The following is a 21651-nucleotide window of genomic DNA, read 5'->3' as shown; positions in this document are numbered from 1 at the left end:
GCTTGCTCCTCTTCAAAACATCACTCACAGCTGCACTCCGTTTCCTCTCTTTGAGTCAGCTCATTTATATAGCTCCACTGATCAAGGCCCACCCCGAATGGGCAGGGCCATGCCTCCATGGGAACATCTCATCAAAATTATCACCCACAGCTGGGTGGGGCACATTCCAAGCAAATCTAACCAGCACCAAAATTTCTGCCCCACACAAGACCACAAAGATAATGGCATTTGGGGGACACAATACACTCAAACCAGCACAGGGGTTTTGATCAATTAACATTTAATGTTATTATTGTAAAGGCAGTACTTTCATGCATGTTTTCATCTTTGGGATTATATATGTCATACCTTATTTTTCTCTCTGTCTCTCTTTTTACCCTCACTGTCTTCATTTCTACACACTTCTCCAAACCACTCTCTCCTGTCTTTTCCTGTCTGCCTGTAGTGCTTCATTTATTATTTCTTGTAGACCAGGTCTTTTGTTCACAAACTGGCTCCATGTCTTTGTGTCTGAAAATATTTTAAATTCTTTCTCATTTTTGAATGATAATTTTACTGGATATAAAATTCTTGTATGGCAATTTTTCTCTATCAGTATCTTAAATATATTACACCACTTCATTTTCACCTCCATGGTTTCTGCTGAGAAATCTGCACATAGTCTTATTGAGCTTCCCTTGAATATGATGTATGGCTTTTCTCTTGCTGCTTCCAGAATTCACTCTTTGTTTTTCACACATAACACATATATTCGTGTGCTTCATGTTGTCATTAAACGTGTTCTTTTGTGTGTAACATTTCAGATGATCTGTCCTCTAGTTCTCTAACATTTCTTCTGCCTCTTTGAATCCTCTGTTGTAAGTCTCCATTTTTTTTCCTCTCATCTATTGTGCCTTTCCTTCCCATAAGATTTTTTTGTTTATGCAACTTTATTGAAGAAAAATAAATCAATTGCTATCAGAGCTATTAGTTGATCACTCATCCATTGACAACTTGCATCATTTATTCAGTGCTATATTAAACAGTATATTGGAAGATAGATTAACTAGTAGCTCTAAGCTTCCTAACAATTTAAATGAAAATTACAAAATGTTTGAGACCCTATTTTGGAATACAAAGGGTGTTTGACTTCCAATTTCCATTCTCTGTAGAACAGAACAGGTCATTCCTTTGTTGACATGCATAAAATACATAACATTTTCTGTTCTGCCTATGCTATAAATTCAACACCAATTCTCCAGCCACATCAGTTATGAGCATAAAGTATATCATGGTAACCTCAAATTTCTAACAGTGGAAGGCTTAAACAAGAAAGGATGCTGCTATAGAGTAATGCTGCTTCCTTTGATGTGACAACTGAATATCCATCTCCCTCCCCCTCAGATGACTTCTTTAGTATGTTAGAGCAGTGAGGAATGGTTTTAGTCTCAAAACCCAGTTAGAGTGAAGACATTGGCCACATAATACACATGCTCCATTTTTTAAAATTCTGAGTCTTGGGCAACCGTTCCTTGTAACCACTTTAAAGTTTCTAAAAGCAGTTATTGTTCAAACCTGGAAGAACGCATGTCTTCTCAGATGAGCATGTGAATGAATGGAGGGAGGTAAACAAAAAATCAAATTAAAAAAAGATGAGGTCTGATAGGGGAGCAGCCAGATAAGAAAATCAAAAAAGGAACAGTAATTTAAAGTTTATTCCAGCTATAATGCAGGTTATTCTGACCTTAAGGTAGCATCACATGGCACAGCTCTGAATCCATTCCTGAGATATTCTGTTGTATTTGTCTCTGTCTGTTTTATAGATCCATGCAATCTCTGGCACTAGGAGGTCATCTGGGTTCAGATCACATTGCAGTGAACAAATGGATAAAATAACTTTAGAAACAGTTAAAGCAGGAAACTACTGTGATCTTAGAATATCAAGACAAATGCTGCCATTACTGTTAATATTTGGATGATAAATTCTTGTTGCAAATGCAACCTTAGGTGGTTTGAAGGGGTAGCGTGCCAGTTTGGATGTATTATGTCCCCCCAAACTCCATTATCTTTGATGCAATCTTGTGTGGGCAGATGTATCAGTGTTGATTAGATTGTAATTCTTTGAGTGTTTCCATGGAGATGTGACCCACCCAACTGTGGGTGATGACTCTAATTGGATAGTTTCCATGGGGGTGTGGCCCCACCCATTCAGCATGGACCTTGATTAGTTTACTGGAGCACTATATAAGCTCAGACAGGAGTGAGCTTTGCTACAGCCAAGAGGGACACTTTGAAGAAGGCACATAAGCTGAGAGAGTAGCTGCAGATGAGAGACAGTTTTAAGATGGCTGTTGAAAGCAGACTCTTGCTCCAGAGAAGCTAAGAGAGGACAAACACCCCAAGAGCAACTAAGAGTGACATTTCTGAGGAACTGTAGCCTAGAGTGGAACATCCTGGGAGAAAGCCATTATGAAACCAGAACTTTGGAGCAGATGCCAGCCACATGCCTTCCCAGCTAACAGAGGTTTTCCAGACACCATTGGCCATCCTCCAGTGAAGGTACCTGATTGCTGATGTGTTACCTTGGACATTTTATGGCCTTAAGACTGTCACTGTGTAACCAAAAAAGAAAAAAAACCTTTTAAAAAAGCCAATCCATTTCTGGTATTTTGCGTTCTGGCTGCATTAGCAAACTAGAACAGATTTTGGTACCGGAAGTGGGGTGCTGGTGCTGCTGAGTTTGCAAATACCAAACATGTTGGAATGGCTTTGTAAATGGATAAGGAGAAGATTCTGGAAGAATTATGAGGAGCTTGGTAGAAAAGGTCTAAACTGTTTTGAAGAGACTGTGGAAATATGGAATCTGAAGATACTTTTGATGAGGCCTTGAGCAGAAATGATGAATGTGTTGTTGCAAACTTGAAGGAAGGTGATCCTTGTTTTAAAGTGGCAGAGAATTTGGCAAAATTGAGTCCTGGTGTTGGATGGAAGGCAGAATTTGAAAGTGATGACCTGGAATATTTTGCTGATGAGATCTCCAAGCAAAATACAGAAGAAGTAGCCTGGGTTTTACTTGCATCTTGTAGTAAAATGTGAGAGGACAGAGAGAAGCTGAGAAATGAACTCTTGGTTTCAAAGAAACCAGAAATTGATGGCTTGAAAAACTTGGGGCTTCCAGGGGGTGAAACCCCAGAAGCTACAGCCCAACATGAGGATGAAACCAACAAGGAACCCAAGTGCCATTCCAGTACAAGCCAAAATTGGAGATGGAGTTATCCAGAAAGGATTTGTGGAAAGTCCTATTGTCTGATGGCTTTTACCCCTGTGTGCTTCATGTGAAGCCAACAGAATTTTGTGAAATCTTTATAGATGGAGCCTCTGCCAGTCTGGAATGGAGGAGACAGACAAGGAACATACTGAAGTAAAAATTTCTTCAAAGACAGAGTCATGGAGGTTGAGGTCTGGAGTCAAGAGGTCTCAGGCTGGGAGAAAGGAGTGGCCCACATGCATGGAAAGGGTGAGTTTTCCCTGGAGGTTGAGCACGGGTTTTCCACCTCCATGTTCAGGAAGGCTTTGCCACCTCAGGCCTCAAAGAGGGTGGAGTTCCCAAGGGACTGGGGAGAGCCTGGCCACCATTCTACTGTTCTGAATGGTTGAGCATGTGCCCCAGAGATGGAAGAGAATCTGGGTGCTGCCCCAATGTTTGAGGAGGATGGGACCGAGAAGGTGGTCTCTCCAATGTGTGGATATGTTGGAACACTCACCCCAGCATTTGGAGAGGAAAGGGCTGTCAAAAAGGCCTTAGGAAGATTTAGACTCCTGCTCTCTGAAGCCCCAAGGATGCAACATTGTTCTGTAAATGACTCTAAGACTTGGAAATCTAATGGAGTTTGCACTGTGGGTTTTAGGAACTGTTTTGGTCCTGTGAGCCCTGTTTTCCTTTCAGTTTTTCTTTATGGCAATGGGAATGTTTAACCTATGACTGTCCCTCCTTTGTACATTGGAAGTGCATAACTTGTTCTCAGTTTCACAGATCCACAGCTAGAGGGGAATTGTGCCTTAGGACAAACCATGTCTGTAATTGATTTAATGGGATCTTGTACTTAACTATTGTTACTGAAATGATTTAAGTTTTTGTGATATTGCAATGGGATGAATGCATTTTGTATATAGAAATATCATGTCATTTTGGGGTCCAGGGGGTGGAATGTGCCAGTTTGGATTTATTCTGTCCCCCAAAACTCCATTATCTTTGATGCAATCTTGTGTGGGCAGATGTATCAGCATTGATTAGATTGTAATTCTTTGAGTGTTTCCATGGAGGTGTGACCCACTAAACTGTGGGTGATGACTCTAATTAGACAGTTTCCATGGAGGTGTGGCCCCACTCATTCAGCATGGACCTTGATTAGTTTACTGGAGCAATACATAAGCTCAGACAGAAAGAGTGAGCTTTGCTACAGCCAAGAGGGACACTTTGAAGAAGGCACAGAAGCTGAGAGAGTAGCTGCAGATGAGAGACGGTTTCAAGATGGCTGTTGAAAGCAGACTCTTGCTCCAGAGAAGCTAAGAGAGGACAAACACCCCAAGAGCAACTAAGAGCAACATTTCTGAGGACTGTAGCTTAGAGAGGAATGTCCTGGGAGAAAGCCATTTTGAAACCAGAATTTTGGAGCAGATGCCAGCCACATGCCTTCCCAGCTAACAGAGGTTTTCCAGACACCATTGGCCATCCTCCAGTGAAGGTACCTGATTGCTGATGTGTTACCTTGGACACTTTATGGCCTTAAGACTGTCAGTGTGTAACCAAAAAAAAAAAAAAAAACCGTTTAAAAAAGCCAATCCATTTCTGGTGTTTTGCATTTCAGCAGCATTAGCAAACTAGAACAGGTAGTCTTCAGGAAAATGAATTGTCATAAAGAATACACTGCCTTTATATGGGCTATCATTAGGTCCCACAATTGTGGCTTGCCAATGAAACATATCATCCCCAACTGGACCTGCAGAACACTGTGCTGGGCATTGGCCAAATCACTAATTTCCTTAATCCATTTTAGCCCCATATTCTGTGCTTTTCACTGGCTCCACACTATCTCAGTGTGCGTTCAAAGGTCTGGCCAAAACTCTTGATTATTAGGGTGGTGGGCAAGGATTGTATCTTTGTCTTACACCTGTTCTGCCAGAAATGGGTGCAGAGGGGCTGGGGCCTCCCTCAAGCTGCGGCCTCAGCCTCCTCCCCACACAGCAGCTGGTGCCTCCCCAACCCTACAGGGCTCAAGCCACGACACCCTTCCCATAAGTTTTGCCACTTGTTTTTTCAAACTTTTGAATTCTTCCTTATGTTCACCCAATGTCTTCCTTATATCCTTCATCTCTTTTGCTGTATCGTTACTCAACTCATGGATTTGATTTTTGAATTGATTTGGCATATTTGTTTGAACATCTTTAATTAGTTGTTTCAACTCCTGTATCTCATTTGAAATGTTATTTTGTTCCTTTGACAGGGCCATATCTTCATTTTCCCTAGTGTGACTCATAATTTTTTGTTGGTGTCTAGGCATCTGGTTTACTTCGTTAGTTTATTCCAGAGGTCTTATTCACTCTTTTACCTAGGGTTTTCTTGTTGGTTGGTTTTGTTCTCTATCTGTTCTTTGGCATTCAGTTCAACTTACTCTAGACCTCTAGCAGAGCTTCTGTTTAACCGATCAAAATTTTCCAGCTCTTGTTATTCTGGTTCTTTCCTTCCCTATATGGAACCTCTTTTTTTCTTTTTTAGTAGGATCTACCCTGTATGATCAACCTTCAACCATATTTTCCCAGTCCAGACAGGCCCAGGTCTCAGGAGGAGGGTGGGATCCATATCAAGTTTCCCTGAAAATGAAACCTAGAAAGTTGTCAGGCTTTACTGTGAGGCCTCCACACTTGGTACTTTTGCTACCCTGCCCAGCAGTTGGCACTCATAAGCCTGCAACTCTCCATCAGCATAAGGAGGTGCAATGCCTTTAATTCTTAGCAGACCCTGTCTCTGACAGGGGCATGGTTGAGACAGAGACTGGAGGTACAAGGCAAACTTAAGCTCTTTATGTTTTTTTCCTCTTGTCCCTGGGGTCTGAATTCTCTGAATGAGGGCCACCACTTGAGCTGGGCCCCACCTCCCCTTTTCTCAGGGGAAGATATGCTATTTAGGAATTATCTCCTTCACCTGACTCCTTAGCTTGACTCTCAGACCTATCTTAACTTCACCCTTGCCTGGGTCAGTGCTGACAGAGACAGGAAGACCAGGAAATTATTCAAATATCCCAGGTGAGGTATGATGTTGGCCTAGACCAGAGTGCTGGAAATAGAGATCATGAGAAAGGGTCAGTTTCTAGATATATTTTGAAGATGGTAGAAGGGGTCACATTCTAGGTATAATTTGAAGATATATTTTTGAGGCCTGGATTTACTGACCATTATATATGCAATGTGTGAGAAAGAATTTTCCACCAAAATAACTGTAGAAATAGTGGTAACATTAACAGAGATGGAGAAGACTGAAAGTGGAGTAGGTTTGAAATAAGAAGATTAAGGGTTTGGTTTTATCGTGGTAGGTTTGAGATGCCAATTGCATATTGTGCCTATTTGTATGCATTTTGTCCCCCAAAATGCCATGTTCTTTGATGCAATCTTGTGGAGGCAGACATATTTGTGTTGATTAGGTTGGAATCCTTTGATTGTTTCCATGGAGATGTGACTCAATCAACTGGGCAAGACCTTTGACTGGATAATTTCCATGGAGGTGTTACCCCGCCCATTCAGGTCTTCCTGTCTCTGTCCTCACTCCTCTACAGTCTATTCTAAATAGAGCACACATAGTGATATTCTTAAATATGTTTTATTAAATCACTGGAGCAATATAAAAGAGCTGACAAACAGAAGGAGCTGCTGCAGCCAAAGGAGACACTTTGAAGAATGCACAGGAGCTGAGAGTGGAGCTGCAGCACAATCTGGGATCAGCAGAAGCCAGCCACATGCCTTCCTAACTAACAGAGGTTTTCCAGATGCCACTGGCCGTCCTTCGGTGAAGGTATACTTGTGTTGATGCCTTCATTTGGACATTTTCATGGCCTTCAGACTAACTTTTTAAACAAATAAACCCCCTTTATAAAAGCCAATCCATTTTTTGTATTTTGCATAATGGCAGCATTAGCAAACCAGAGCATACATGTAAGTAGAGAATATACATTTAGATATAGGTTTCATACAGAAGGTATGAATTTGGGTGTTATCAGTATATATATGGTACCTGAAACTATAAGATGGCATAAGATCCCCAAGGGAATGAAGATAAATAGAGGAAAGAAGAGGTCCAAGGGGTAAACACTGTGGACCTCCAACATAGATGGTAGATGTGGAGGAAATAATAAAAGAGATTGAGAAGAATCGTCTAGTGCTGGTAAGAGGAAAACATGAATAGTGCAACATTTAGAAGCCAAGTAAAGAAAGTGTTTCAAGGAGGAGGGAATGAATAATTATGTCACATATCAATCACAGATCAAGTAAAATTAGTATGAAAAATTGACCACTAGATTTAACATTGATGACGTTTAGAAGAGGAGTTTCACTGGAGTGGTGGGGTAGACGGCTGATTGGCGTGGCTTCAAGAGAGAGTTGGAGACTAATCTATGGTAATAGAAGTCAACATTGCTTACTTCTGGGGTGGGGATTGACTGGAAAGTTGCTCAAAAATTTTATGAGATGATGGGAATGTTCTATATCTTGTTTTGTGAGGTGGCTACAGGGATATATACATTTGTCTAAGCTCTTTGAACTGAACACCTAAGTTCTGTGTGTTTTATTGGGTGTAAATTTTCTTGATATAAACATGAGTGTCAGAGGAGAGGAATTGGAGATAGAGAGCATACTCTTTCAAAGAACAGTTTTATTGTAAAGGTGAGCAGAGAAATGAGACAGTAGCTAGAGAGAAAATGTAGAGTCAAGAGAGAGATTTTCTTTTCTTAGATCATTTGTATGTTGGTGAGAAAAGATCCAGCAGGTAAGAGAACGTTAATGTTTTGGAAAAAGAGAAGGAATAATTGTTGAAACCACATCTTTGTGTAGTTGATAGGGGATGGGATCTAGTGCCCAAGTGGAGAAGTTTGCCTTTGCCAGCAACATGGACAGTACTTCCATAAATAAAGAGAGAACATAAGAAAACAGACACAGATGCAGTGATTGTGGAGCCTGCTTCCTCAATGACTGTCCCAGATTTTGCCTGAGAAAAAGAGTGTTGAGACAACTCAGAAAGGTAAACAGCTGTCTTTCAGTTTTGTTCATTTTTTGCTATTAAGCTCTTTGCTACTGATACATGTGGGGATTCTTTTGCTTTGTTAATTTGTTTCAAGTATATGCATTAGAAAGAAGTATGGAGTGTCTAAATTATGTCCCTTAGAAGACTACAATTAATCATAATTATAAAGATAGCATTATTCACGCTAGGATTAAGTGGTTTTTGAGAAGAAGGAATGGAAGAGTTAGTCTTAATGAAGAAAGTCACATTTCCATCATTAAATAACATTTATTTCCAAGTACTAAATAGCTATTAGTGCTATTAGAAGGGTATTTTTATTTAGGGTTTCAAATCCTCATGAGCATTTGTTAATATTTCCAAAGGGCTATGTTAATTAAATATTTATTAATACTTAATTTAGGCCAGAGCCTGGTGTACTGGAGATTCAGCAATGAACAAAGGAGAAAGAAATCTCTGTCTTCCTTGATCTTTCTCTCTATAAACATCTATAAATATTTATAAGTGAAATATATAACTGAGGTATTTTGTGGTGTATCAGGCTGTTTAATTGCTACACATAAAAATTTTGCATATGGTGACCAGAAGAGCTTCCTGAAAAGGTGGCATTTGAATAAAAATTTGAAGAAAGTGAGGTAACTAGTCATGTGTATATCTGTAGGGAGAACATTCCAGGCAGAGGAAACAGTGGGTGCAAATTTCAAGCTGATACTTCAGGTGCAACTCCTATGACCATGCTTCTGAAACTGTATAAAAGCCACAGGATTGATTACACATATACGTTGAATAACAATTATTACAAAACAATTAATTTGGGGGTGTAAAATAATATATTACTATCAAAACTATACTGATATATTATTGGGTAAAAGACATAGACTCATGGAAAATATATCTGACAAAGGATTTTTACATGGACTATGCAAAGAATTCTTATACCTCAATAATAAAGTCAACCCAATCAAAAAGTGGGCTAAAGGATTGAATAAACATTATCACAAATTATATATATAAATGACTAAGCACATGAAAAGATGGTCAGTGTAATTAATCTTTAGAGAAATGAAAATTGAACCACAATGGGATACCATTTCATACCCACTAGAATAGCTAACATTAAAAATACTTGCAAAAAATGTTATTAGCAGAATAATTCATAATAGCCAAACATTGGAAATGACCTATTTGTCTGGCAACTAATGGAAAATTAACAAAATATAATATACACATACGATGAAATAGTATGCAGCAATAGAAAGGAACCAACAGGCTATTACGTAAATGAAACTCAAAATCATTCTCAGTGAAAGAAGGCAGACATACAAGACCACATACTGTATGATTCCATTTATATAAAACATTCTGAAATGGCAATGCTATAATGACAGAAAATGGTTGTCTAATACATGAGGTAGGAGGGGAAATGGGAATTAACAGTAAATGTGCATGAGGGATCATATTGGAATGATGAACATTTTCTAAAACTGATTCATGATGGTGATTGCACAAGTTGGTAAATTTTATTTAAAAAAATATCATTGATCTGTACACTTGAAAAGGGAATATTGCATGATATACAAAATATTCCCAAATACAGTATTTATAAAAGTAAACAGAACTGACATGATCAATTTTGTACATGCCTTTTTGTGTATATAGCTATACCTAAAAGTGGAATTGCTGGGTCATAGGGGAGACAAATGTATAGATTTAGTATATTCTGCCAAACAGTTTTCCCAAGTTTTAAGCCAATTTGCACTCTCATTAGCAACATCTGGGAGTTCCAGTTTCTCCATATCCTTCACAAAACTTGAAATTTTCAATCATTTCAATTTTAGCCATTTTCAGTTCTCTTTACATAGTAATCATTTAATTGTTTTGTATATATGTGTATATGTATTTGTTTTGTATACATTTATGCATATATATATTACTTATTTTTGCTTAGTTTTCATTTTACTTATAATATTGTTTATGTTTTGTTTGTTTTCTGTTAAGAAATAAGTCATTCCACTTCATCGTTTCTGAGACTGCCTGTATGACCCTGAAAGATATTTCAATCTTAAAATTAAGTGAACATACTTTCTCCTTGTCCTTTAATATTTTAGTTTAACTACATAATATATTTAAATAACAATGAATTTTATTTACAAACACATTTTTGGAGACTAGTTAATGACATGGGACTATACTAATAATTTGATTTTAAAAGAGAAAATATTATGAAAAGTGTGATCTCCATTATAATTTTAAAAATTTCTAGTCTAAACACAAGCAAATATATAAATAAATTAGAAGGAAAAGGATCAAAATGGTCATATTGGTTTTGTCAGAGTTGTGAGATTATGAGAATGTTGCAACTGAAGATTTAGGGAAAAAACTCAGTTGGAAAGGACTCATAACTATGGAATTACCAGATTGAGACATGAACCTGAAATTTGTAAATATTGTAATGGAATACATTACACAAAAATAAAATAAGTCAAAAGAAAAAATACCTACATACCGATGGAACCTGGAAAGAAATACAGTACGTAAACAGTGCCTTTCTCCATCATTGTAACACCATATAAATTATTGTTTAAATGTGGAAAACAATAATACTTTTAAAAAGTTGTTCAATTAATACATGGTCACCATTGGAAATATGAGCATAATAAACATCACCAATGATTGTTATCAAGAGGAAACTTTTAATGTTGCTTAGTATTCCACCCTCTGAATACTCTATCATATATTTAACCATCTCCTTAAAGCTGAGTTTTAAATTATTTCCAATTAACTCCAAGTGTCAAGCAAATGTTATGTTCTGCTTGTTTTGTTTTGTTTCAGAAATATTACTTTACATTTGAGCATTTTCTTTTTCTTAAATTTCCAAAGGCTTTTAAAGCCAGCATCAAGATAGAAAGTAGCAAGTCAGTATCACGATCCGGGATACTAGGGCAACTGATGTAGCGCCTTGTGTGTTCAGTAGTCATGTAGTTGGAAACAACCACGTTGGCTGTTCATCACAGGCTCTTCTCCCTTCCCTCCCCGGGAAATGTTATTTTGAGGCTTTTCCAATCTAAAAAGACTGCCCCCTTGTCATATAGCTGTAGAAAATACAGAGGAAAAGAACATAGAATATTTAAATCACTGGCAGTCCCACTTCCCAAAGATCACCACTGTTAGTTTTTTGATGTTTTTCCTTGTAGTGTCTCTCTACAAGTTCCTCCACCAACCGCTCCCCTCCCCTCCCCTCCTCTCCCCAGGCCCAGGGCTATGAGATCAAAGGGTCAGATTTAGGATGAGTGGGTGCCTCGTCCTCTCCCCTTGTCTGACACTTTAGTTACTATTTTCTCTTACCTGTTTTGGAATTATAAAAGTTTAATATAAGTTGAAAGTTGAATGAATAAGGTAACAAATGCTAGGTTTCTAGAAAACTCCAAGGAAGGGAGCAGAGGAGGATAAATAGGTCAATGAGTTAGCCATATTAGAGAAGCCGGAAAGGTGAGTGGTTTTGGAAACTTGATATATCTAATATTTTATTGGCTCAAGATTTGCCAATCACTCCAGCCCAGCAAATCAGGTTAGAGCAGAGTTGATTGGGGAGAGGGAGGGTGACGCAACAAGCTATCCGCCCCAAGAAAATCTAGCCGAGATACACCGGGAAATCAGATTGCTGCACCTCTTTCTCTTGCAGGGGCAACTGCTTGCGGAGTTCTCCCACTGTGACTTTCTGCAGTCTCTGACCCGCTCCTGCCCAGTCACGGCAGCCATCGCCGCTTTCGGCATCCTAACCCAGGCTGTCGTTGCCTCCATCCGGCTCTCACAGCCTCAGCACCTACTTCACCCCGGCAGCAGCCTCGAGAGAGCTTTGCTCCCGCAGTACGGCCTCCACTGCTTCTCTGGCCGCTGCCGCTATTGTGACTTCGATGAGTCTTTTCCTGCGGAGGTCAGCACTCCTGGTCTCGGCAGTAGCCACCTTAGGTGCGTGCGGTGCTTTGAAAAATGACAGAGTCGGCTGACCACAAGGAATGTTCAGAATCCGCCCAAGAGGAGACTAGTAATAAATAAGGTAATGGTGGAGGGGTCAGGGGAGCATCGGGAGCGCGGTGAGGATGCCGCCACTGGGCCAAGAAATGATGGAGAGCGCGGTGAACAAGCTGCCACTGGGGAAGACAAGGAACATGGTGAAGACTCTGCCGCTGGGTCCAGGAAAGATAGGGAACAAGGTCAAGATACTAAAGAGGACTCAGACCCAGACCGTCCAAAGGGAATTACCGGTTATCTTTTAGATACAGACTTTGTTGAAAGTCTACCTGTGAAAGTTAAATACCGTGTGTTAACGTTCAAAAAGCTTCAAACTATAGTAGCCAATCTAGAATCCAAATTCCTGAAGGAATTTCATGATATTGAAAGAAGGTTTGCTGAAATTTATCAACCCTTATTGGAAAAGAGACGTCAAATAATCAATGCAATTTATTGAACCTACAAAAGAGGAATGTGAATGTAGAGTGGACTCTGAGGATTACGATGATGAGGAAATGTATGATGAGGAAGTTACCTATGATAATGAGGGGGGTCTAGTACATGAGTACATGGATGAGGATGATGGCTATGAGTACCATTATTATGATTATGCTGTTGAGGAGGAGGAGGAGGAGGAGGAGGAGGAGGAGGAGGACATGGAGGGAACTGGAGAAGGAAACAAAGATGATCCTAAATGAATTCCTGATTTTTGGCTATTTTAAAAAACATTGACACCCTCACTTCTTTCATTAAGAAATATGATGAACCTATTTTAAAGCTCTTGACAGATGTTAAAGTGAAGTTTTCAGGTTCAGGTGAGCCTCTCAGCTTCACACTAGAATTTCACTTCAAACCCAATGCGTATTTCAAAAATAAGGTGCTGACAAAGACCTATGTGCTGAAGTCAAGGCTATGATATTATGATCCCCATCCCTACAGGGGAACTGTGATTGAATACTGCACAAGCTGTGAGATAGATTGGAATGAAGGAAATAATGTCACTTTGAAAACCGTCAAGAAAAAGCAGAAACACCAGATCTGGGGAACAATCTGAACTGTGACTGAAGATTTTCCCAAGGAGTCATTCTTCAATTTCTTTACTTCTCATGGAAGTGGCTCAAATAGAAGACATGGAAATGATGATTTTTTTCTTGGTCACGATTTTCATACTTACATTAATCCCAAGATCAGTGTCGTTTTTCTTAGGTGATGCACTTGAATCTCAGCAGGGGGGAGTAGTTAGGGAAGTGAAGGATGCTATTTATGATGAAATTATTTATGATAATTGGATGGTTGCAATTGAGGAGGTTAAAGCCTGTTGCAAAAATCTCGAGGCAATAGTAGAATATATTGATCACTAAAGTTAAGTGTATATGGCCCTGAAATTAATTGCCCTTGATCTTGTTACTTAAGAAATAAGAAGTTAATTACAGTCTTGTGTTCTGAATTTTTCTTGTAGTGTCTATTAAAACATGTCTCATAAATATAAGGAAAGGTGAAATACTAATTCCTTCAACCTTGCATTTTAGTAGCAGAATATTTTCAAGAAATGTAGAATGCAGTAAATAATTTGACATAAATATGGTGTTACATAGTATAATCCATGTGAAGTCTTTTTTTATGAACATTATCAGAAGTGGTAAATGAGATTAATATTTCTTTGGAAAGAAGATCTTGGGGAAACAACCAAAGGTTTTTGTTGTTCGTTTTTTGTATTTTTATTTTCTGAGTCCTTTAGTTAGTGGTTTTAATTTTGTTGTGCCTGCTTCATTTTGCAATACGAATGTAGTAGGATTTAAAACTTGAATGCTTAAAAGAGGACTGTATATGATTAAGAATTTGACCACATTTATTGTTAATGACAGCTTGTTTATAGGGTCATGTATTTTATGTGACTGAGCAATACTGAAACTTAGTTGTATTGAAATTGTTGTTTTGTAAAGTGAAGTGTTAATCACAGTATTTTCAAAATCTTACCACATGTGGTTATGTGTAACCATGTAAACTACTACTATAGTGTATATTTAATCATTCTTTGAAAGTGATCACTTTACCATTTTGAAAAGATTGCTCATATTCTTTCACTGCAAAATAAAATGAATAAAAATTTCAGTGCGTTTCATGCTTAGAAACTCATCTTTTTTCCTGATTTTAAAAATATGTTCATTGGAGGATATTTGGAAAATACTAAAAAGAATAAGTTAATTAAAACCAAAATAAATATGCCCACTCCCCAAAGACAACCACTGTTAATGTTCTAATATATTTTCCACAAATATTTTTCTATGCATTTACACATGCATGCAAACTTATTAACACTATACTTTTAGAAGAGTAGAGAGAGTATTTTTTTGTCTATAAGCGATCTAATCTTCCTGAGTTCACCTCCATCCACATGGTGCAGGGGAACAAAAACCTCAATTTTAGCTAATCCAGTAAAATCATTGCTATTTAATAATTTAAATACTCCATTTAAATAACAGGCTCCTATGTGTTGGTCTGTATTTCAGATTTCTTACTAATTCTCTCACAATGTCAACTGGATATATAGGGACTTAGATTACTTTATGACATTGGAGGGTGCACTGTCTGGGGAGAATGGGGCATGGCTGGTCAGACTGTTCCAGAGCTGACTTTGTGTTCCTCACATTTGGAAACTCAGAGGTTTGGCGTCCCACTTTGACAGGCTCTCTGAAGACCAAATCTCTCCCTCTGAGACAAGAGGGAACTTCTCGGCCCCTTCCATGCCACAGGGAAGCTGAGGGTAGCTAGGAAGTGCTAACTCTGACCCATTCTTGCTGCCTATAGACTCTTCCATCCCAGATGTTTGTGATGTGATCCCACAAAATTCTAAACTGAAAGTAGGACAAGCTCTCCTTTGCTAGTGGCTTTACCCTTCCACTATAGAACATGCTTCCTCCTTCAGACTTTGCCCTAGAGAGGTAAGTTTATAACATTGCCTGTCTTTTTTTTTTAACCTCTGTCTCATCTTCACACAGTCAACTAGGGATGCAGGTTTAGGCATTTTTCTTTGCTCTTTCTGTCTGGATAATGCCCACCTCTATAGCATATCTTTCTCCCAGGAGCAGTGGTAGATGTCTCTCTTCTTTTTCTTTGAGGCTGCAATATTTACAGGGTATAGGAAGAAAGAGACAACTTATATAATATGTGAAACATAAATCAGGAGATACTTCCAATGTATACTTGGTAAATAAGGATTTTTCACACTTTTCACCACTGTCAATCTTGATCTTTATGAAATGCCTGACTTCCCATCATCACATAGATTGGGACCCTTTTAATTGTTGGTGTTACTATGCATTAAAAACCTCTCAATATTTTACAGAAGGAGGCCTGGGTATGTTGCAGTCTCACCCATCTCTTTCTTTTGTTTCTGTGAGATAGAGCAGTAAGCTGCTTCTGGGCCTGCTGTGAGGTCAGGCCAGGCCCCATTGCTGTATCTCTCATGTTAATGTCTTCCAGCCAATGACTATCAAGGACACATCTACAGTTGAACAAGTTGGTTTTATCCCTTGTTTCAGTGAGTGAGAACACACATTATGGGGTAGTGTTGGGTGTGTTAGTAAAAGGGTGTTAGAACATACTGCAGGATTTGGGTTTTAGCTGTGTGATTTGAGGGAGGGTCTAAGGAAGTTGGGTGTTGCTCTAGATTATCCAATCTGATAGGAAATGGGAGCAATTTTATGATTGGTATCTCAATAAAACTTATCGATAGAGAGGGCAGACTAGAAAAAGGTTAAAGCTGTAATTGGTAAAGAAGTAGCAGTCACTTGCTTTGGCCATGACAAAGGGTGTTTGTATTTTGTGGGTGGCATAGTCACCTTGTGACTTTTCATCTGTGCTTAGACAAAATTATGAAGCGGACTTCTCTTGTTTCGTTTCTACGGTTTCAGAGTAACCTGTTCTGATGTTGGTATCCTGTTAGATAGTTTATGTCCAATAAGGGAATAACATGGCCTAACTGTGGGTGACATGCCAACTTGCAGATGTCAGGGACTGCTCTCTTTATTTTTCTCTTTCATTTCTTCCCAGACATGTGATTTGAGGCTCTCATCTCTCCCACAGCTTGTGGTACAATGAAGGGTAATTTGGTTTGGGTTTAGACTAGTGTAAAGGACCTTTAGGGCTTGAGGGCAGGCCATCAGCTTCAGCCCACCTACCAGAGTCCTGTACTAGGGTTTAGGGCCTAACTGTGTTACATTTAAAATTTTACCTTAGTTCTCTTTCCATTGTCCTTTTAAAAAATGTGTCGTTTATTATGGTCTTGGGGGTGTGTGTGAGGGGGTGACTATTGAACCTATTGAGAAATTTGGTGTTCCTAGAAAATATATTTAAATATATAAATATAAAACAATTCCATGTTGGGATACTCAATAATTTATACTGTAAATTGTGGTATCAAATGTTACATCATATGGCAGAGTGGTAAGCTTTTGGAGCCAGACTGCCTGCATACAAATCCCAACTTTGCAACTTACTAGCTGGGTGAACTTGTGCAAATTATTCTATGTGCCCAGTTTTCATATTTGTCAAAATAGGGTGACAATTGTAAATCTACCTCAAGTTTATTATGAAGATTCAATTAGTTTATATCAAGTGCTTAGAATGATGCATAATACACAATAAATGCTACATAGATATTAGCTATCATTGTTTTTATTATTAATTTATATTTGTAAAACACTCAAAACTTGTATACAGTAAGGAAGCATTAAATTATTATTAAATTACTAATAATTATTTTCCTAATTTGTTTCTGTTTTGCATAAATGTTAAAGCACATACTTTGTATTTTAATAACTGAACTTTGTATTTAAGTGCTTTATAAATCTCCAAGATTTCTGCAAATATTAAGAAAGACTAAGTGTCAAGTTTACCAGTAATACTTAAGTTACTGACAAGCTTGGATTATAGAGAGGAAAATATAGTGACTAAGGTGTCACTTCCTCATTGCCCTGTGCATTCATTAGCCTTATAGTTGGATATACCAAGCTCACCCTTCATCAACCTTTGTTCACTGGCCAATAAATGTATCATGATACTCATTTTAAATATATGGAAATCAGAGAAAAGTAGAATATAGAAAGTAAAAATTATATGAATTATATATATAATCATAATGAATGTATAAATATCATCATAGGTATATAACAGATGTGATTTTTAAATTACCACACAGATATGTGTAACATAAGACTGATGATTTTTAAAGCAGAGAAACCCATTTATAAAGAAATGTTAAGAGTAATCTTAGAACACATTTCTGAAATGTATTTGCTTTGCATTCTTTATCAAATAATATTTTTTAAGTAGAAGAAAAAAGAATGTCCAAAATGAAATAATCTCTGCCTTTCTTTTCAACACATTAATGATCTTTTCTGTGTGTTTTCAGACAGTAAAAGTTCTCAAGGTCATGCAGCTAATGTGTAATACACCTGCTCCCATCCCTTGCAGGCGCACATCTGCACAGCCCTACTGTCTCTCTGCCTATGTCGGTGTATGCGCGCGGTTGCGCGCAGGATGGGGCTGGGGATGAATGAGAGTGCACGAAGGGAGAAGGCCCATCGACCTAGAGGGAAACCTCTCTCTAGTCATGTGCGTGCGTACTTAGGGGAGGCAAGACAAGAAGCAAAGTGGAATCGTTATGGAGGCTTGCTTGTCCTAGTGTATGTCTTCTTCTTGCCCTAAATGCATGTGTCACCCGTGCGCTGGCCAGAAGGAATGGATGAATCATCATTCAGACCTCGGTTCTCTGTGAAACCATGTTCAGTGTGTAAGGGTACCTGTGGCCCGTGGCCCGTGAGAAATAAGGCAACCTAGGCACACAAGGTGCGGTGCCATAAGCAGCTTGTAGGGTGAGCAGGAGCAGGGGCACATTTGCCCTGAGGGAGCATGGAAGCTGAAGTCAAGGTAGCCCTGTCTGTACCTTAAAGCCACAGCACCCAGAATGAAGGGAATAATAGGTGGTAGCATAAAGGGAGAGTCCTGACCTGGTCAGCACTGGACAGGCACACGCTCGGGTGAGGCAAAAGTTTAAGTGGTTGGTGAAAGGAAAGTCCCAGAAACAGACAATATGAGAGGTTTTGGATGAGTTCAGCCCTAGGGCTACAAGAAAGTCTCAACTACTTTAAGAATAGACATCCTCTTGGTTGGTGAATTACAATGGAACCTTGGGCTTGGGACAGATTAAAAAGTCATCAGATGGATATAGATTAAGGATGTACATGAATACAAGAATTGATGTATATAAAGGGCCTATTTCTGGTTCTGACACCTACTGAGCACTTCCATTTCGATATTAGTGTAGGTGTGTTTGGAGGAAGAAATCAGTCAGTGATGTTATTTCTCTAGTTTATTTTACAGAGGTAGTTCACTCCCTCTGTAAAATAGAGAACCCATCTGTGAATTTAAATCTCATCAAAAAGGTTATGCATCTTAATCTAGTGTATTATTAGGTCATAAAAGTGCTTTACTTGGTAAGATTGGTGCTGAAATAAAATGGATTTCACAAGGCAAATTTATGAAAATGGTAAAATGCAACTGTGTACTTTTATTATATTTTCTATTTTACACTGAACTGCTTGCAGGCACTTGTACACATACAAACACACAAGACAGGATCATCCACAGGGAGAGGAAGCTCATGGTCAGAGAGACCCCCAAAAGATGGAACTAATTTTGATTAGTGCTTTATCATTTAATATTTTATACATCAACTCTAATTGTGAAAGGAGGCAATAAAAATGATATTGTATGTGTGTTTGAATGTACATTTGCACATGTGTACATGTATGTATATATTTTAATGAAAAATATACCAGTTATAAGTGGAAATGATTTGGAAATACTTGAACAATTATCTTTGTTGTCCAAAGTATCATCTAGAGCTTGCCAGGAATTCTATGGATAAGGGAATTGTGAATGGTTTGCCCTGAGCACCCTTCCTCATTGTGATAAAGTACTTTTTATTTCACAACATAGAGGAATTGAAAAAGAGGTTTTCTTGCTAAGACCCATCTTAGCCAATCCAAGGCATTTACATTTCATGTTGAAGCATTAACTTTTAAGTTAACATGGTATTTGTAGAACATTTCAGCATTACATCTTCACTAAAGTGAGTTTGGAAGGGGGTTATCTCCATTTTTTTTAGATGAGAAATCTGAGATGTAGACATTGTAACTTGCTGGTATCATTCAACTATTGGAGAGACAACTTAGATCTTAATTGCATTGCTTCTGCTCTTTCTAACACACTATGGTGACTTCAGTGAATCTGAATGATTTTGCTACTGAGCTTATATTAAAATGCCTCTACACTCATTAAAATTGCTTTGTGCTGGCATGGGAATAGTTATTAACCTATGTCGATTGTTAGATTTCTCGTCTAATTGACTTAGAATTTTTGGTAATGGCTGGGCTGAAACTTTTTAAGAAAACTTCTAATTCAGCTTAACAATTTAAAAATATTAAAGGAATTAAATCTCATTTTGTCTTAAACATTCTATAATTTAGACATTGCTAATGGCTTATTCTTTCTCACTTGATCACGGATTTAATTTAAATTTCTTCCTTTTTTAAACCACAATTTTCTTATTTGAGGTCGAGTTCACTGTTTGTATATACAGTTCTGTGGATTTTGACAAAGGTGTAATGTCATGTATTCACCATTATGATATCATACAGAATAGTTTCACTGCCCTATATATGCCCTGTGCTCTACCTATTCACCACTTTCCCTATACCACCCCCAACCTGTGATAACCACTAATCTTTTTACTGTCTCTATAATTTTGCCTTTTCCACAACATCATTTTGTTGGAAACATACAGTATGTAGTGTTTTCAGACTGGCATCTTTCAATCAACAATATGTACTTAAGGTACTTCCATGTCTTTTCATGGCTTGGTAACTCTTTTCTTTTTAACACTGAATAATATTCTATTTCGTGGACATACCACAGTTTGTTTATCCATTCACCTTTTGAAGGAAATCTTGGTTGTTTCCAATTTGGCAATTATGAATAACGCTGCTATAAACATTTATGTGCAGTTTTTTCTGAGGATATAGTTTTTCAACTTATTTGGATGAAAACCTTGGAGCATAATTACTGGATGATATAGTAAAACTATACCTAGCTTGGTGGGAAACTGTCAAACAGTCTTCCAAAGTGGCTATCCCATTTTGCATGCCCACCAGTTATGAATAAGAGTTCCTGTTTTTCTTTGTTCTCTCCAACATTTGTTACCGACAGGTTTTGGATTGTTTCTGGATTTTACCCATTCTAATATGTGTGTAGTGGTATGTCATTGTTGTTTTAGTTTGAAATTCACTAATGTAATATGATGTTGAGCATCTTTTCATATGCTTATTTTCCATCTGAATATCTTTTTTTATAATTCATGAAAGAACATTTTTATATTTATACTGTTGACTATAGTACATTGCTTACAATAGGTTTCATTGTGATATACACTCCTAGGTTTTACCTCTTAGTTTTTATTCTAGTGATATATATATGACCTAAAATTTCCCTTTTAACCACATTGACATATATAATTCAGTGCTGTTAGTTGCTCTCGCAATATTGTGCTAAAATCACCACCATCCATTTCCAAAACTTTGCAAATAACCTAAATAGAAATTCTGTACTCCCCATTCTCTACCCCCAAACCAGCCCCTGGTAACCTATATTCTAAATTCTAACTCTATGAGTGTGCTTATTTTAATTATTCCTTATGGGTGAGATCATAAAATATTTGTCCTTTTCTGTCTTGATTATTTCAATCAGCATGTCTTCAAGATCCATCCATGTTGTAACATGTATACGGACCTCATTCCTTTTTATGGATGAATAATGTTCCATGATAAGTATATACCACATTTTGTTTATCCATTCATCATTTGATGGACACTTGGGTTGCTTCCATTTCTTTGAAAATTGTGAATAATGCCACTATTCTGGTTTTCTAAAGCTGTCAAAATGCAATATACCAGAAACAAGTTGGCTTTTTCAACGGGGATTTATTAGGTTGCAAATTTACAATTCTAAGGCCATGAAAATGTCCAAATTAAGGCATCAAGAGGAAGATACCTTCTCTGAGGAAAGACCAATGGCATCCAGGGTTCCTCTGTCACATGGGAAGGCACATGGCTAGCTCTGTTGAACCTTCTCTCCTGGGTTAGCTTCTAGTTTCAGTGGCTTTCTCCAAAACTTCTCTGGGCTTCTGTCTCAGCTCCTGTGGGTCCATGCTTGCTTCTCCTGGAGGCAAACTCTGGGGATTACATATCTTAGCATCTCCCCAAAATGTCTCTCTCAGCTTCTCTGAGCCCCCTCCCCGTGTGTGTGTGTGTGTG

At 38.1% G+C, this 21651-nt stretch overlaps 1 protein-coding gene and 1 pseudogene across 1 annotated transcript; one reads left to right on the top strand and one right to left on the bottom strand.

Moving 5' to 3' along the window:
• Positions 1 to 1735: 1735 nt before the first annotated feature.
• On the bottom strand, positions 1736 to 5042 carry LOC119522996 (annotated as a pseudogene).
• A 7214-nt stretch (positions 5043 to 12256) lies between these two features.
• Positions 12257 to 13704, top strand: NAP1L2 (nucleosome assembly protein 1 like 2). The gene is given in 5 exon segments (XM_037822577.1): positions 12257 to 12316; positions 12318 to 12731; positions 12733 to 12991; positions 12994 to 13454; positions 13456 to 13704. Coding segments are annotated over 5 exon segments (1377 nt in total). The 3' UTR covers positions 13639 to 13704.
• Positions 13705 to 21651: the final 7947 nt, after the last annotated feature.

This window comes from Choloepus didactylus, chromosome X, assembly GCF_015220235.1.
Source record: "Choloepus didactylus isolate mChoDid1 chromosome X, mChoDid1.pri, whole genome shotgun sequence".
NCBI classification, from domain to species: Eukaryota; Metazoa; Chordata; class Mammalia; order Pilosa; family Megalonychidae; genus Choloepus; species Choloepus didactylus.
Note: the sequence above shows the minus strand (reverse complement) of the source record. Positions and strands in the feature narration are given on the sequence as shown.